At 40.6% G+C, this 17,934-nt stretch overlaps 1 protein-coding gene across 1 annotated transcript in view; it reads right to left on the reverse strand.

The window, feature by feature from the left end:
- Nucleotides 1-12,725: 12,725 nt before the first annotated feature.
- The window catches only part of LOC132386025 (vacuolar protein sorting-associated protein 26B-like), a 78,877-nt gene continuing 73,668 nt past the window's right edge, over nt 12,726-17,934 (reverse strand). Inside the window, exon 6 of the mRNA XM_059958307.1 lies at nt 12,726-13,855. Within this exon, the coding sequence (XP_059814290.1) occupies nt 13,718-13,855 (138 nt within the window). The 3' untranslated portion in view covers nt 12,726-13,717. The remainder of the gene's footprint in view (nt 13,856-17,934) is intronic.

Genomic DNA, 17,934 nt, shown 5'->3' on the forward strand with positions numbered 1-17,934 from the left:
TATTCTTTGTGTCCGTGTGTACAAGGAGTGTATGTGATTGCCTGGTTAAGTAGGTGTGTACAGTGTTATGCGTGGGCCAGAGTATGTACATGGTCTGTGTGTGTGCTTGCCTGTGTCTACCTGGTGTGAATACATATGGCTGAGTGAGTACATGGTTTGTGTTTGCCTGAGAGTGCATGTGGTGTGTGTGTGTTTGTGTGAGAGAGACTAAGTGTATACATGTTGTGTTTGTTGTACGTGGTGTGCATGTGTGTCTTCACTGTTGTGTGTCTGTGCATGCGTGTATACATGTTGTGTGTTTAACTGAGTATGCATGTTGTCTGCATACGTGTGCCTGAGGGTGTATATGTGGTGTATACGTGTGCACATTGTGTGTGTGTGGGTGTGTGTGTGTGTGTATATGTGTGAGCGTGAGTGTGTGTGTGTGTGTGTGTGTGTGTGTGTGTGTTGTTGAGTGTGTATATGTTTGAGTGTTTGGTTTGTGCGTATGTGCCTAAATGTCTACCTATTACGTTTTTGTCCCTTAGTATGTACATGATATGTGTGTGTGCCTGAGTGTGTACGTGGTGTGTGCGTCTGTGTGTGTGACTGAGTGCATACCTTTTGTGTGTATGGTTCTGCCCCAGTATGATAGTTTGTGTGTTTGTGCCTGAGGGAACACGTATTGTTCATGTACACCTGAGTGTGTTTACATGGTGTATATGTGTCCATGATTATGCACGTTGTGTTTGTCATTGAGTGTGAATATGAGTGTCTGTGTGTGTGTGTGCCTGAGTGTGTTGGTGTTGTGTGCCTGAATGTCTACCTGGTGTACATGATGTTTTTCTGTTTCTCTCTGTGTGTGTGTGTGTGTGTGTGTGTGTGTGTGTGTGTGTGTGTGTATGTGTGTGTGTGTATGTGTGTGTGTGTTGTTGAGTGTGTATATGTTTGAGTGTTTGGTTTGTGTGTATGTGCCTAAATGTCTGCCTATTATGTTTTTGTCCCTTAGTATGTACATGATATGTGTGTGTGCCTGAGTGTGTACGTGGTGTGTGCATCTGTGTGTGTGACTGAGTGCATACCTTTTGTGTGTATGGTTCTGCCTCAGTATGATAGTTTGTGTGTTTGTGCCTGAGGGAACACGTATTGTTCATGTACACCTGAGTGTGTTTACATGGTGTATATGTGTCCATGATTATGCACGTTGTGTTTGTTATTGAGTGTGAATATGAGTGTCTGTGTGTGTGTGTGCCTGAGTGTGTTGGTGTTGTGTGCCTGAATGTCTACCTGGTGTACATGATGTTTTTCTGTTTCTCTGTGTGTGTGTGTGTGTGTGTGTGTGTGTGTGTGTGTGTGTGTGTGTGTGTGTGTGTGTGTGTGTGTGTGTGTGTGTATGTGTGTGTGTGTATGTGTGTGTGTGTTGTTGAGTGTGTATATGTTTGAGTGTTTGGTTTGTGTGTATGTGCCTAAATGTCTGCCTATTACGTTTTTGTCCCTTAGTATGTACATGATATGTGTGTGTGCCTGAGTGTGTACGTGGTGTGTGCATCTGTGTGTGTGACTGAGTGCATACCTTTTGTGTGTATGGTTCTGCCTCAGTATGATAGTTTGTGTGTTTGTGCCTGAGGGAACACGTATTGTTCATGTACACCTGAGTGTGTTTACATGGTGTATATGTGTCCATGATTATGCACGTTGTGTTTGTTATTGAGTGTGAATATGAGTGTCTGTGTGTGTGTGTGCCTGAGTGTGTTGGTGTTGTGTGCCTGAATGTCTACCTGGTGTACATGATGTTTTTCTGTTTCTGTGTGTGTGCATGTGTGTGTGTGTGTGTGTGTGTGTGTGTGTGTGTGTGTGGTCTGTGTGTGTGTGTGTGTGTGTGTGTGTGTGTGTGTGTGTGTGTGTGAGTGTGTGTGTGTGTGGCTGAGTCTGTAAATGTTGAACGTGTTTATGTGCCTGATAGTGTATGTGGCATGTGTGAATGTGTCTGAGAGAGTACGTCTTGTGTCTCTGTGTGCCCAAGTGTGTACATGTTGTGCATGTGTGTGGCTGAGTAAATACGTGGTTTTCTTGCGTATCCCTGAGTGTGCATGTGTGTGTGTGTGTGTGTGTGTGTGTGTGTGTGTGTGTGTGTGTGTGTGTGTGTGTGTGTGTGTGTGTGTGTGTGGGGACGTTGTGTGTGTGCTTGAGCCTGAGTGTATACGTGGTTTACATGTGTGTGGCAAATTGTGTATGCTTTCTGTTTGTGTGCCAGTGTATAAAATTGTTTTGTATGTGAATTCTGAGAGTGTATGTGGCCCATATACTTGGAAATATTATACCTTCTGTTGTATCTGATGATCAGACAGGATTTATTAAAACTCAATATAGTGTGTATGTGTGCCTGATGTGGACGGTGTATTCATGTGTGTGCCTGGATATGTACATGTTGTGCATGTTTGTGTGCCTGAGTGTGTAGGTAACGTGTGTGAATGTGCCTGAGAGTGTACGTCTTGTGTCTATGTGTGCCTCTGTGTGTACATTTGTTTTTTACATGGTGTGTATGTGTGCCTGAGTCTGTATGTGGTGAGTGCGTGTACCTATGTGTATACGTGGTGTGTATGTGTGTGTGTGAGTGACTATGTTCTGTGTGTGTGCATTGTGTGTGTTTGTGTTTGTGTGTGTGTGTGTGTGTGTGTGTGTGTGTGTGCGTGTTTGTGGTGTGTGTGTGTGTGTGTGTGTGTGTGTTTGTATTGTGTGTGCCTGAGTATGTAGGTGGTGTGCATCTGTGTGATGAGTGTATAAGTGTTGTGTGTTTGTCTCTAAGTGTGCATGATATTGTGCATGTGAATACCTCAGTATGTACATATTTTGTGTCTAAGTGTATAGGTGTTCTGTATGTGTGCCTGACTATGCATGTTTTGTGCGTGCGTGTGCCTGTGTGTGGTTATGTGGTGGGTGTTTGTGCCTGAGTGTGTTAATGGTCTGTATGTGTTTGCCAAGTATGTTCATGGTGTGCGTTCATGTGCCTGGGTTTGTACCTGATGTGTTTGTTGGCCTGCACAGGTATGTGGTGTGTGTGTGTGTACCTGTGTACATGGTGTGTGTGTGTCTGAATGCCTGAGTCTGCATGTGGTGAGCACGCATGTGCCTTATTGTGTATATGTGGTGTGTATGTGTATCTGAGTGAGAACGTGTGGTGTCTGTGTGCATGCCTGTGTGATTTTGTGTCTGAGTCTGTAAATTTGTGTTTGTGTCTGAGCATGCTTATGTGTATGTGGCATGCATGAAAGTGTATGTCTTGTGTCTATTTGTGCCTGAGTATTTTTGGGTTGTGCATGTGTGTTCCTGAGTAAATACGTGGTTTTCTTGCATCTCCCTGAGTGTGCATATGTGGTGTGTGTGTGTGTGCCTGTATTTGTACGTGGTATGTGTGTACATTTGTGTGTGTTTGTGAGTGTGTGTGAGTCTGTTTGTGATGTCCATTTGTGCCTGACTGTGTACTTGGTGAGTGTTTCTGCGTCTGAGTGTGTACATGGCATATGTGTGTCTGTGTGTGTGTGTGTATGTGTGCCTGATGTGGACGTGGTGTATTCATGTGTGTGCCTGGATATGTACATACTGTGCATGCTTGTGTGCATGAGTGTGTAGGTAACATGTGGAAATGTGCCTGAGAGTGTACGTCTTGTGTCTATGTGTGCCTCTATGTGTACATGGTGTGTATGTGTGCCTGAATCTGTTCGTGATGTGAATGTGTGTGCCTGTGTGTATATGTGGAGTGTATGTGTGCCTTAGTGAGCATTTTCTGTATGCATGTGTGTGTGTATACGTGGTGTATGTGGCACATGCTTTTGTGTGTCTGTTCTTGGGTGTGTGTGTGTGTATGTGGAGTGCATATGTGTGTTTGTGTGTACATTGTGTATGCATGTGTGTATGCCTGTATGTGGTGTGCATCTGTGTGATGAGTATACAAGTGTGTGTTTGTCTCTAAGTGTGCACAATATTGTGCATGTGAATACCTAAGTATGTGCATGTCTAAGTGTGTAGCTGTTGTGCAAGTGTGTGGCTGACTATCTATGTTGTGTGCATGCATATGCCTGTGTGGTTACATGGTGGATGTCTGTGCCTGAATGTGTAAATGGTTGCATGTGTTTGTCGAGTATGTACATGGTGTGCGTGCATGTGTGTGTGTGTACCTGGTGAGTTCGTTGGCCTGCATAGGCATTGGTGTGCCAGTGTGTGTGTGCCTACCTGTTTGTGTACATGGTGTGCATGTGTGTGTGAGTGCCTGTCTGTATGTAGGTGGTGGGCATACATGTGCCATATTGTGCATACGTGATGTGTATGTGTATCTGTGTGAACGTGTGGTGTATGTGTGCATGCCTGTGTGTCTACATGTGTTGTGTTGGTGTGTGTGTGTACGTGTTTTATGTGTCTGTTCTTGTGTGTGCCTGAGTATGTACGTGGTGTGCATCTGTGCATGAGTGTATACATGTTGTGTTTAACTGAGTATGTATGTTATGTGCATACATGTGCCTGTGTGTATATGTGTACACATTGTGTATGTGCCTAAATGTCCACCTAGTACATTTTTGTGCCTTAGTATGTACATGATACGTGTGTGTGCCTGAGTGTGTACGTGGTGTGTGCATCTTCATGTGTGACTGAGTGTATACCTTTTGTGTAAATGGTTCTGTGCATATGTGTGCCAGTGTGATGGTTTGTGTATTTGTGCGTGAGGGTATACGTGTTGTCCGTGTGCACCTGACTGTGTTTACATGGTGTATAAGTGTCCATGATTATGCACGTTGTGTTTATCATTGAGTTTGAATATGAGTGTCAGTGTTATGTGCCTGAATATCTACCTGGTGTACATGATGTTTTTGTGTTTGTGTGTGTGTGTGCGTGTGTTCGTGGTGAGTGTATGTGTGAGTATGATTGGGTACATAGTGTGTGTGTGTGTATGTGTGTCTGTGTGTGGACATGGTGAGTTCGATAGTGAGACTAATTATGTAATTGTTCTGCACGTTTGTGTGCCTGAGTGTGTAAGTGGTGTTCACAAATGTGCCTGAGAGTGTATGGCATGTATCTATGTGTACCTCTATGTCTACATCTTATATCTATTTGTGTATGAGTGTGTATATGTTGTGCGTGTGTGTATGCGGTTTGTGTGCATGTGCCTGTGTGTGTATATGTTGTATTGTTTGTGCCTGTGTGTACAAGGAGTGTGTGTGATTGCCTGGTTAGGTAGGTGTGTACAGTGTTATGCGTGGGCCAGAGTATGTACATGGTCAGTGTGTGTGCTTGCCTGTGTCTACCTGGTGTGCATGCATATGCCTGAGTAAGTAAATGATTTGTGTGTTTGCGTGAGAGAGAGACTAAGTGTATACATGTTTTTGTTTGTCGTACATGGTGTGCATGTGTGTCTTCACTGTGTTCGTGTTGTGTGTCTGTGCGTGAGTGTATACATGTGTGTCTGTGCATGAGTGTATACATGTTGTGTCTGTGTGACTGAGTGTATACCTTTTGTGTAAATGGTTCTGTGCATATGTGTGTCAGTGTGATGGTTTGTGTACTTGTGCGTGAGGGTATACGTGTTGTCCCTGTGCATCTGAGTGTGTTTACATGGTGTATATGTGTCCATGATTATGCATGTTATGCTTGTTGAGAGTGAATATGAGAGTCTGTGTGTGTGTGTGCCTGAGTGTGTTGGTGTTGTGTGCTTGAATGTCTACCTGGTGTACATGATGTTTTTGTGTTTCTGTGTTTTTTTATGAGTATGTAAATGTTGAGCATGTTTATGTGCCTGATAGTGATTGTGGCATTCATGAATGTGTCCGAGAGTGTACGTTTTGAGTCTATGTGTCCCCGAGTGTTTACTTGTTGTGCATGTGTGTGCCTGAGTAAATATGTGGATTTCTTGCATCTCCCTGAGTGTGCATATGTGGATTGTGTGTATGTGCCTGCGTTTGTATGTGGTATGTGTGTGCATATGTGTGTGTGTATGTGTGTGACATCACAAATGTGATGTCCATTTATGCCTGTGTACTTGGTGTGTGTTTCTGCATCTGAGTGTGTACGTGGCATGTGTGTGAATGTGTGTGTGTGTATGTGTGTGTGAATGTGTGTGTTGCTCTGGATTTCCAGCATCTGCTGAACCTCTTGTGTTTACTCCTCTCCACAGATGCTGCCTGACCTGCTGAGTTTCTCCAGTATTTTGTGTGTGTGTGTGTGTGTGTGTGCCTGAGTGTGGACATTGTGTATGTTCTTGACCCTGTTGATCATAAAGGACTCCTTCCATCCTGCGCACGGACTGTTTGAACTGCTTCCGTCTGGTAGGCGCTTCAGATCCCTCCAGACTAAGACTAATAGGCACTGGAGAAGTTTTTTCCCTACTGCAGTCACTTTGCTGAACAGTTAACTGCCGGTTAACTGTCTGCTAACTATTACTTGGGTTGCACTACCTGTATGTATAATCTATACTTCCATTTATATTTATCATTATTATTGTTATGAGCAGAGAGACAATATCTGCCGGAAGTAAATTCCTTGTATGTGCACAGGTACTTGGTTATTAATGTCTGATTCTGATTGCATACGTGGTTTACATGTGCGGCAAGTTGTGGATATGTTTTCTGTTTCTGTGCTGTTGTATAAACATGGTTTGTATGTGAATGCTTAGTGTGTAGATGGCCCATATACTCAAAAATATTATACCTTCTATAATATCAGATGATCAGACAGGAATTATTAAAATTCAATATAAAGTGTATTTCTGCCTGATGTAGACGTGGTTTATTCGTGTGTGTGCCTGGATATGTACACTATATAGAAACACTCACACACACTACACACACGTTTGTGTGCCTGTGTGTGTAGATAAAGTGTGCACATGAGCCTGAGAGTATTCGTCTTGGGTCTATGTGTGCCTCTGTGTATACATGGTGTGTATGTGTGCTTGAGTCTGTATGTGGTGTGAGTGCGTCTGCATGTGTGTTTACGTGGTGTGTATGTGTTCCTGAGTGAGTACATTCTGTGTATGTGTGTGTGTGTATGTGGTGTGTGTGTGCGCACACTTTTGTATGTCTGTTCTTGAGTGTGTATGTGGTGTGCATGTCTGTGTCTTGAGAGTGTACATTGTGTGTGTGTGTGAGTGTTTCTCTGGATTTCCAGCATCTGCTGAATCTGTTGTGTTTTCTCCTCTCCATAGATGCTGCCTGACCTGCTGAGTTTCTCCAGTATTTTGTGTGTGTGTGTGTATATATGTGTGAGTGTGTGTGTGCCTGAGTGTATACGTGGTTTACGTGTGTGGCGGATTGTGTATGTGTTTTCTGTTCGTGTGCCGTTGTATAAACATGTTTTGTATGTGAATGCTGAGTGTGTAGGTGGCCCATATACTCGAAAATATTATACCTTCAATAATATCTGATGATCAGACAGGAATTATTAAAAATCAATATAGTGTGTATGTGTGCCTGATGTGGATGTAGTGTATTCGTGTGTATGCCTGGGTATGTTCATGCTATGCATGTTTGTGTGCCTGAGAGTGTAGGTGGCATGTGCAAATGTGACTGAGAGTGTATGTCTTCTGTCTATGTGTGCCTCTCTGTGAACATCTCTGTGTATACATGGCATGTATGTGTGCCTGAGTCTGTATGTGGTGTGAGTGCCTGTGCCTGTGTATACGTGGTGTGTATGTGTGCCTGAGTGAATATGTTCTGTGTGTGTGTACGTGGTGTGTGTGTGCACATGCTTTTGTGTGTCTGTTCTTTGGTGTGTATGTGTGTCAGAGTTTATAAGTTTGTCTCTAAGTGTGCACGATGTGTATGTGAGTACCTCAGTATGTACATGTTTTGTGTCTGAGTGTGTAGGTTTTGTGCATGTGAGTGTCTGACTATGCATGTTGTGTGCGTGCATGTTCGTGTCTGGTTACGTGGTGGGTGTCTGTGCCTGTGTGTGTAAATGCTGCGTATGTGTTTGCTGAGTATGTACATGGTGTGCGTGCATGTGCCTGAGTGTGTACCTGGTGTGTTCGTTGGCCTGCATAGGTATGCGGTGTGCAAGTGTGTGTACCTGTCTGTGTATGTGGAGTGTGTGTGTGTGAGAGTGCCTGAGTCTGTATGTGGTGGGCATGCATGTGTCTTATTGTGTATATGTGGTGTGTATTTGTACCTGAGTGTGAACGTGTAGTGTGTGTGTGCATGCCCATGTGTCTACATGTGTTGTGTTGGTGTGTGTGACTCTATGCGTTATGTATGTGTGTCACTGAGTGTGTATATGTGGTGTACGTGTGTGCCTCAGTGATTTCATGCTATGTGTCTAACTGTGTACATGATGAGATGTGCATGAGATGTACATGATGTGCCTGTCTATACGTTGTGTATGTGCGTGTGTCTGTGTTTGAACATGGCATCTGTGTGAGTGTGTGTGTGTGTTCGTGGTGAGTGAGAAGATGATGTGTGTGTGCAGCTGGGTTTGTCTATGTTGTGTGTGTGTGCCTGAATATGTAGATGTTGTGCGTGTTTGTGTGCCTGAGTGTGTACATGGCATGCGGAACTGTGCCTGAGTGTGTACATGGCATGTGGGACTATGCCTGAGTGTGTACGTATTCTGTCCATGTGTGCCTAAGTGCGTACGTGTTGCATGTCACTGAGTGTGTATATGTGGTTCACATGTGTGCCTCGGTGTGTTTGGATTATGTGTCTAGCTGTGTATATGATGAGTGTGTACGTGCTTGAGTCTATATGTTGTGTACATGTGTGTGCCCGTGTTTGGATGTGGCATTTGTGTGTGTGTGTGTTCATGGTGTGTGTCTGAGTAAAATTGGGTACGTGGTGTGTGTGTGTCTGAGTGTGAAGGTGGTGTGTATGTGTGTGTGCTTGAGTGTGGACGTGGTGTGTTTGTGACTGTGCCTAATTATGTAATTGTTCTGAATGTTTGTGTCCCTGAGTGTGTAGGTGGTGTGCGCGAATGTGCCTGAGAATTTATGGCATGTATCTATGTGTACGTCTGTGTGTACATCTTGTATCTATGTGTGTCTGAGTGTGTACATGTTGTGCGTGTGTGTGTATGAGTAAGTATGTGGTTTGTGTGCATGCGTCCGTGTGTGTATATGTTGTATTGTTTGTGCCTGTGTGTACAAGGAGTGTGTGTTATTGCCTGGTTATGTAGGTGTGTACGGTGTTGTGCATGGGCCAGAGTATGTACATGGTCTGTGTGTGAGCTTGCCTGTGTCTACCAGGTGTGCATACATATGCCTGAGTGAGTACATGGTTTGTGTGTTTGCCTGAGAGTGCATGTGGTATGTGTGTGTGAGAGAGAGTGAGAGACTGAGTGTATACGTGTTGTGTGTGTCGTATGTGGTGTGCATGTGTGTCTTCAGTCTGTTCATGTTGTGTATCTGTGCCTGAATGTATACATGTGTGTGTGTGTGTTTGAGTGTGTATGTGTATTGAGTGTTTGGTGTGTGAGTGTATCCACGGTGTGTGTGTGTGTGTGTGTGTGTGTGCCTGAATGTCTACCTAGTAATTTTTTGTGCCTTAGTATGTACATGATACGTGTGTGTGCCTAAGGGTGTATGTGGTGTGTGTGACCGAGTGTATACCTGTCATGTGTATGGTCTTTTGCATATATGTGCCTCACTGTGTTGGTTTGTGTGTTTGTGCCTGAGGGTATACGTGTTGTTCGTGTGCATCTGAGTGTGTTTACCTTATGTATATGTGTCCATGATTATGCACGCTGTGTTTGTGTCTGTGTGTGTTGTGTGCCTGAATGTCTACGTGGTGTACGTGATGTTTTTGTGTTTCTGTGTGTGTGTGTATATGAGGTTTATGTGTGCTTGAGTTTGTATGTGGTGTCCGTTTGTTACTGAGTCTGAACTTGGTGTGTGTTTCTGCATCACAGTGTGTCCGTGATGTGTGTGTGTGTGTGTGTGTGTGTGTGTGTGTGAGAGACTGAGTCTGTAAATGTTGAGCGTGTTTATGTGCCTGATAGTGTATGTGGAATGCGTGAATGTGTCTGACTGTATGTCTTGTGTCTATGTGTGCCCAAGTGTGTATGTGTTGTGCATGTGTGTGCCTGAGTAAATACATGGTTTTCTTGCATCTCCGAGTGCCCATATGTGGTGTGTGTGTATGTGCCTGTGTTAGTATGTGGTATGTGTGCGCATTTGTGTGTGTGTGTGATGTCCATTTGTACCTGACTGTGTACTTGGTCTGCATCTGAGTGTGTACGTGGCATATGTGTGTGAATGTGTGTGTGTTTGTGTGTGAATGTGTGTGTTGCTCTGGATTTCCAACATCTGCTGAATCAGCTGAGAAGATGTTGCTTGACCTGCTGAGTCCCTCCAGTATTTTGTGTATGAGTGTGTCTGTGCCCGAGTGTGGACGTTGTGTGTGTGCTTGAGCCTGAGTGTATACATGGTTTACATGTGTGTGGCAGATTGTATATATGTTTTCTGTTTGTGTGCCAGAATATAAGCATGTTTTGTATGCTGAATGCTGAGTGTGTAGGTGGCCCATATAGTCGAAAAGATTATACCTTCTATAATATCTGATTATCAGACAGGAATTATTAAAAATCAATATTCCCATTTTAATATATGGCAACTGTTAAATGTTCTCCAAGGAAATATCCGAATGTGTGATTTCTCTAGATGTGGAGAATGCTTTTGATCGAGTTGAATGGAATTACCTATTTAAAACCTTAGAAAAATATAGTTTTGGGCCCAGTTTTATTCATGAGATTAAATTACTTTATTTATCTACTTTGCTCATGTTCTTGCTAATTTTCAGATTTAAACCAATTAAACTCCAATGTGGAACCAGACAAGGATGTCTGTTGAGTCCTTTACTTTTTGATTTGGTGTTATCACCTTTAGCAATTGCCTCTCGAGAATCTAAAGATATCACAGGTATCTTAAGGAAAGGTACTATTCATAAAGTTTCACTATATGCTGCAGACCTATGGCTTTTCATATCTAACATTGCTACTTCTTTACCCTCTATGTTTCGTTTACCGACTAATGTTAGTCAGTTTTCAGGATATAAATTGAATTTACATAACAGCGGATTGTTTCCTTTAAACAATTTGATATTAACCTATATTAACCTTTCTTTTGAAATAGTAAGGAAACAATTTACATACTTGTGTGTAACAATCACTAATATCTATTCAAATAATTTTTTTTTACCTTAATGAATAATGTGACAAAGACACTTTCTAATTGGTCATCTCCCTCTTTAAAGAATCATTGATTGGCCCAATTTATTCTATTAAAATGAATATTTTACCTAAACATATTCTTCTTTCAAGCTGTACCTGTTTTTATTAGCAAGTCTTTTTTCGATTCTCTAGATTTGATTCTTTCTTTCTTTATATAGAAGAACAGAAAACCCTGATTAAATAAAGCCCACCTTCAAAAAAGCAAAAAGAATGGTGGCCTTGCTTTACCTAATTTTAGGTTATATGATTGGGCAACTAACATATAAAATCTTATGTTCTGGTTATATTACATTAATCGTGAGGATTGTCCAATATGGGTCATTTTGTTAGCTAATTCTGTTACAAAATTTTCTATTATTTCTCTTTTTGGATCCTCTCTTCCTTTATTTGTAAATAAATTAATTAACTGACAGTTTGGTGGTTAAACACACTTTGAGGATCTGGCTGCAGTTTAGAAAACATTTTAGTTTATTGAGATTCTCTCTTTCCAGTCCTATTTTCCTATTTTTTCTTAATTTTTTTTAAACCATCTATGACTGATCTGTTTTACAGAGACTGGGATACATTAGGCATTAAACAATTTCAGTATCTGTTTGTTGGAGGGATTCTTTCTTCTTCTGAGCAGCTTTCAGTGAAATATAACCTATCAAATGCCCACTTAATCTCTACAGAATAGAGATTTTTAAAAATCTAAACTACATACATTTCCTAGTAGCCCAGATAAGAACATAATAGATGTAATTTTTAATTAGAGACCCTTTGAAAATGGCTCAATATCTTATATTTATGGTCTGTTGTTGGGATTGAGAATGGATCCTTTAGATAAAATTAAAAAAGATTGGGAAAAGGATCTACAGACTTCAGATGAGACCTGGAGGATTATTTCCAAAATGGTTAATTCTTCATCATTATGTGCTCGTCATTCCGTTCTACAATTTAGAGTAGCACTTAGGGCTCATATGTCTAAAGACAAGCTCTCTCATTATATTGCAAATATATCTCCTTACTGTAACAGTTGTATTAATGGAGAGGCTTCATTAATCCATATGTTTTGGTCACGTTCGAGCCTTGAAAAATATTGAATTCCAAACTTTGTCTGTAATTTAAAGTTAATTTTAAGCCCAATACTTTGACTGCCTTATTTGGTATTGTTGAGGAAAGAGCTATAATTTTGGAGCCTTCTCAATCATGGGTATTGGCTTTTATTTCTCTTATAGCTAGGAGGGTGATTCCTCTCCCCCTCACAAATGTCAATGGTTATGTGATATTATGTCATGTTTAAATCCAGAGAGGATTCATTGGTCAATTTCTGATTCTAACCAAGATTTTCAAATGTTATGGGGACCTTTTCTGAACTATTTTAAAAATCTTTGAATTGTTACTATAATATAGATCTAGGCTATTATTATAAAACTATATGATAAAGTAGTCTTTTCTCCCCTCTTTTTTATACCAACCACCTTTGTCTTGATGGGGGGGGGGGGTTTAGATTTTTGAAATAATATAATTAATCATACTATTGTATTTCATCATACAATTTATTTTATTTGATTGATCATCATTATGGGATACCACTGACTGTATCAGTGTGATTTATATACAGTGCATTTTGAGCTATCTTATTTTGATTTACAATAAGTATCTTTATGAATTTTGTATTTGTGTATATGAAACAATAAAAAAATATTGGAAGAAGAATTATATATATATACTCACAAATCAGCAAACCTGGAAAAACAAACATGACTCAATAACACTGGAAGTTGAGAATTCAACCTAATTTTAAGAACAAGTTGATCTCTTCTGATTGCCTGGAAAGTATTTGGGAATTTCTATTAGCTAAACACTAGGATCTTTTAGGAGCAGGCAGCCTTATGCAGCACATATACCAAGACACTAAGAAACTATGTAAAGGTAGACAACGAAGTCTTACAGTTAAGGACCAGATCCTTTGATTCATGCAAATCATCTAGGTATATCAATCCCATATAGGAACAATAATATTTTATATAATGTTAATGGGAATATTCAAATATTTCTCAGATAAAACCAAATAATTTTAGACAAAAGAGTCAATGCCTGAATTTTCTGAGACAAAATACAGGTAAGTAGGGTCAACACTAATAAGCAATCAGTGTAGGATTGATGCAATGCCTAAAATATTATCAAAGGAAATTTACTGATTTTCCACATAGCATAGCTGATAAAGCAAAGCTGCATTCAAGGGTATTCAATAGTAGATGGAAACCAATGTACCTGAGAAAAAAATCAGATTAGTGATAGTGGGACTCAGATTCTAAGCTTTGCTTGCATTTGTATGCTTCAGCAAATATCTTTAAAGCAACACAAAAATTGCTTTAAACTGATATTAAAACACAGAGGTAAATACTTAAATTTCAATCCTATTTTTCCTGTCCAAAAGATGTCTTCTGAAAGGGAATTGAATCAACTTTGAATACTCATTTCTTTCCATCGATAAATTTTTCTGCAGCTTATATTGCTAATCTAGATAACAGCATGGAGGCAGAGACGTGAACTAGTTATCTGCATTTTGATTTGAAATTAAAGGTTTGTCTTCAGCACTTGCTGACCCTTCATAGCGCTGTGATGCAATAACGGCCTGGTGGGACATACTCTTTCGAACTATATCTCCTTTTCGCCACAAAGTAATTTCCTGTAGGAAAAAAGTGTGAAGACACATTAAGACACACAAGTAGACTTACAGCAACATAATTTCATGTTTTTTAAAAAAGAAATTGGAGAATATTGACACCACAATGAAATATGGTTAAAAAATAGAGCAACTTATACTTAGAAGTCAAAGGAATAAACTGTGAGGCAATATGCAGTGGACTGAATGACTTAACTAACTGGATTAATTTTCCTGCCATTTTGAAAGAACCAGATTTTATAAAGTATTCTCCAAAATTTCTGCAACTTCATAAAGCATTGCCTAATAGTAAAATACATTTTTCAATATTACCAATGTTAAATTCACCAGACTTGTTGTTCTATAAATTTCCTTACTGAAAAGAATACCTTTTGGTGGTTTCCTTACAGAATATTTCACAGAATCTAGTTCCAGCACATCATGCCTGGTTCTCAAGGACTGTTCTACATATAATTCAGCGGAGTGGCACACTGATCCTAGAAGGTATGCAAACCTAATTGCTGATATGCTCCTTTAAAGTTTTATTGCAGGTATACTTAAACCCTTAATGGAATAATTGAGAGAAGTTATTCCCTTTGGTTCAAGAACCTGAAGGTTGAGGGGTAATATCTGTTCCTGAGCCTGGTGGTGTGGGGCCTGAGGCTCCTGTATCTTCTTTTAGAAGGTAGCAGAAAGAAGAGAGTGTGTCCTGGATGATGAGGTCCCTGATGAAAGGCTGCTTTCGTAATGATAATCTTTCGTAGAGATGCGCTCAATTGTTGTATTTACTGTATTGTTTAGGTAATAACAAGAAGGAAAAATAGTCTGTACATGCTCAAACAATGAATGCTGGACAGAAAACTTCTGGGTTTTCCCGATCCGTGGTTGGTTGAATCCGCGCATGCAGACTCTGTGGATAAGGAGGGCCGACTGTACTTCACAGTTAAAGATGTCTTGTAGGGCATTGTGTATCCCCGTCCAATAGTTTCTGATAACAGGGCAGTCCCAAAAAATATGATAATCACTTGCATTTTGATTTCCACAATTTCTCCAGTAAACAGGGAGGTTACTATCATAATGGGATTTCTGAGAGGGTGTAATAAAATATCTTATCAAGTTTTTCCATCCAAACTCCATATTATTGTCCATTCTTCCTCAGATATAATTATCCCTCCTTCCTTCTCCCATTTTGTTTTAATGTATGAAGTCAAAAGTGTTTTAAGATTTGACAAACACTTATATATGCTTGAAATGATTCTACTACCATTATCTGAATTAAATGCTTTTCTAAATAGTTCTATCAAGCATGTTATTATTGGCAAATAATGTGAAAGTAAATCCAAAAGGTTTCTACAGTTATATTAAAAGCAAGAGGATAGTGAGGGAGAAAATTGGTCCCTTAGAGAATCAGGGTGGTCAGCTATGTGTGGAGCCGAGGGAGATGGGAGAGATTTTGAACGATTTCTTCTCTTCGGTATTCACTAAGGAGAAGGATATTGAATTGTGTAAGCTGTGGGAAACAAGTAAGGAAGTTATGGAACCTATGACAATTAAAGAAGTGGAAGTACTGGCGCTTTTAAGAAATTTAAAAGTGGATAAATCTCCGGGTCCTGACAGGATATTCCCCAGGACCTTGAGGGAAGCTTGTGTAGAGATAGCAGGAGCTCTGACGGAGATCTTTCAGATGTCATTAGAAACGGGGATTGTGCCAGAGGATTGGCGTATTGCTCATGTGGTTCCATTGTTTAAAAAGGGTTCTAGAAGTAAGCCTAGCAAAGACCTGTCAGTTTGACATCAGTAGTGGGTAAATTAATGTAAAGTATTCTTAGAGATAGTATTTATAATTATCTGGATAGACAGATTAGGAGTAGCCAGCATGGATTTGTGCGTGGAAGGTCATGTTTGACAAACCTTATTGAATTTTTTGAAGAAGTTACGAGGAATGTTGACGAGGGTAAGGCAGTGGAGGTAGTCTATATGGACTTCAGCAAGGCCTTTGACAAAGTTCCACATGGAAGGTTAGTTAAGAAGGTTCAGTCGTTAGGTATTAATGCTGGAGTAATAAAATGGATTCAACAGTGGCTAGATGGGAGATGCCAGAGAGTAGTGGCGGATAATTGTTTATTGGGATGGAGACCGGTGACTAGCAGGGTGCCTCAGGGATCTGTTTTGGGCCCAATGTTGTTTGTAATATACATAAATGATCTGGACGATGGGGTGGTAAATTGGATTAGTAAGTATGCCGATGATACTAAGGTAGGAGGTGTTGTGGATAATGGGTTTTCAAAGCTTGCAGGGAGATTTATGCTGGTTAGAAGAATGGGCTGAACGTTGGCAGATGGAGTTTAATGCTGAGAAGTGTGAGGTTCTACATTTTGGCAGGAATAATCCAAATAGAACATACAGGGTAAATGGTAGGGCATTGAGGAATGCAGTGGAACAGAGAGATCTAGGAATAACAGTGCATAGTTCCCTGAAGGTGGAGTCTCATGTAGATAGTGTGGTGAAGAAGGCTTTTGGAACGCTGGCCTTTATAAATCAGAGCATTGAGTACAGAAGTTTGGATGTCATGTTAAAATTGTACAAGGCAGTGGTAAGGCCAAATTTGGAATATTGTGTACAGTTCTGGTCACCGAATTATAGGAAAGATATCAATAAATTAGAGAGAGTGCAGAGACGATTTACTAGGATGTTACCTGGGTTTCAGCACTTAAATTACAGAGAAAAGTTGAACAAGTTAGGTCTCTATTCATTGGAGCGTAGAAGGTTGAGGGGGGATTTGACCGAGGTATTTAAAATTTTGAGAGGGATAGATAGAGTTGACGTGAATAGGCTGTTTCCATTGAGAGTAGGGGGGATTCAAACGAGAGGACATGATTTGAGAGTTAGGGGGCAAAAAAAGGGAAACACGAGGGGGTACTTCTTTACTCAGAGAGTGATAGCTGTGTGGAATGAGCTTCCTGTAGAAGTAGTAGAGGCTAATTCAGTTGTGTCATTTAAGGTAAAATTGGATAGGTATATGGACAGGAAAGGAGTGGAGGGTTATGGGCTGAGTACGGGTAGGTGGGACTAGGTGAGATTAAGAGTTTGGCATGGACTAAGAGGGCCGAGATGGCCTGTTTCTGTGCTGTGATTGTTATATGGTTATATGTACTTGCCTTGGTTACATTTTTAAGTGCCCTACTAACATATTGTTGCATCTGTAAATACCGATAAAAATCTTGTTTTTCTAATGGTTTCTCTTTAAGCATTTCAAAACTGAACAGTGTTCCTTCTTTCATTATGCTGCAAAGAACTGTTATTCCTTTAGCTGTCCAGTCCTTAAATCTGACATCCAGTTTATTTGGTGTAAAATCCGAGTCATATGTACACCTTTTAAGAATTGCATTATCTGCCTCTAGATTATATTCTTTTATAGCAGTTTTCCATATTTTAAGAGTCAATTTCACCCATGGGTTATCAATAGTATTTATGTACCTTTGCAGGTTGTTATCAGCCAAAATTGCTTGTATGGGGATGGGAAGTACCTGCTCTTCAATGTTTTTCCATTGAGCGTCATATGATGGGTTGCACCAACATATCACAGCTCTCAATCGTGCTGCAAAATAATAATCTCTAAGAGAATGCATCCCCTCTTTTCCTTTGCTAAGTGCAAAGTTTTGAGACCTTTTACCTTGCTAAATATAGAACATATTGAACATATAGAACAAATATAGAGCCCTTTGGCCCACAATGTTGTGCCGACCCTCAAACACTGCCTCACATATAACTCTCAACCTTAAATTCCTCCATATACATGTCCAGTAGTCTTTTAAGCTTCACTAGTGTATCTGCCTCCACCGACTCAGGCAGTGCATTCCATGCACCAACCACTCTCCGAGTAAAAAACCTTCCTCTAATATCCCCCTTGAACTTCCCTTCCCTTACCTTAAAGCCATGTCCTCTTGTACTGAGCAGTGGTGCCCTGGGAAAGAAGTGCTGGCTGTCCACTCTGTCTATTCCTCTTAATATCTTGTACACCTCTATCATGTCTCCTCTCCCTCCTTCTCTCCAAAGCGTAAAGCGCTAGCTCCCTTAATCTCTGATCATAATTCATATTCTCG

Source organism: Hypanus sabinus (assembly GCF_030144855.1).
Source record: "Hypanus sabinus isolate sHypSab1 chromosome Y unlocalized genomic scaffold, sHypSab1.hap1 SUPER_Y_unloc_3, whole genome shotgun sequence".
Taxonomy (NCBI): Eukaryota; Metazoa; Chordata; class Chondrichthyes; order Myliobatiformes; family Dasyatidae; genus Hypanus; species Hypanus sabinus.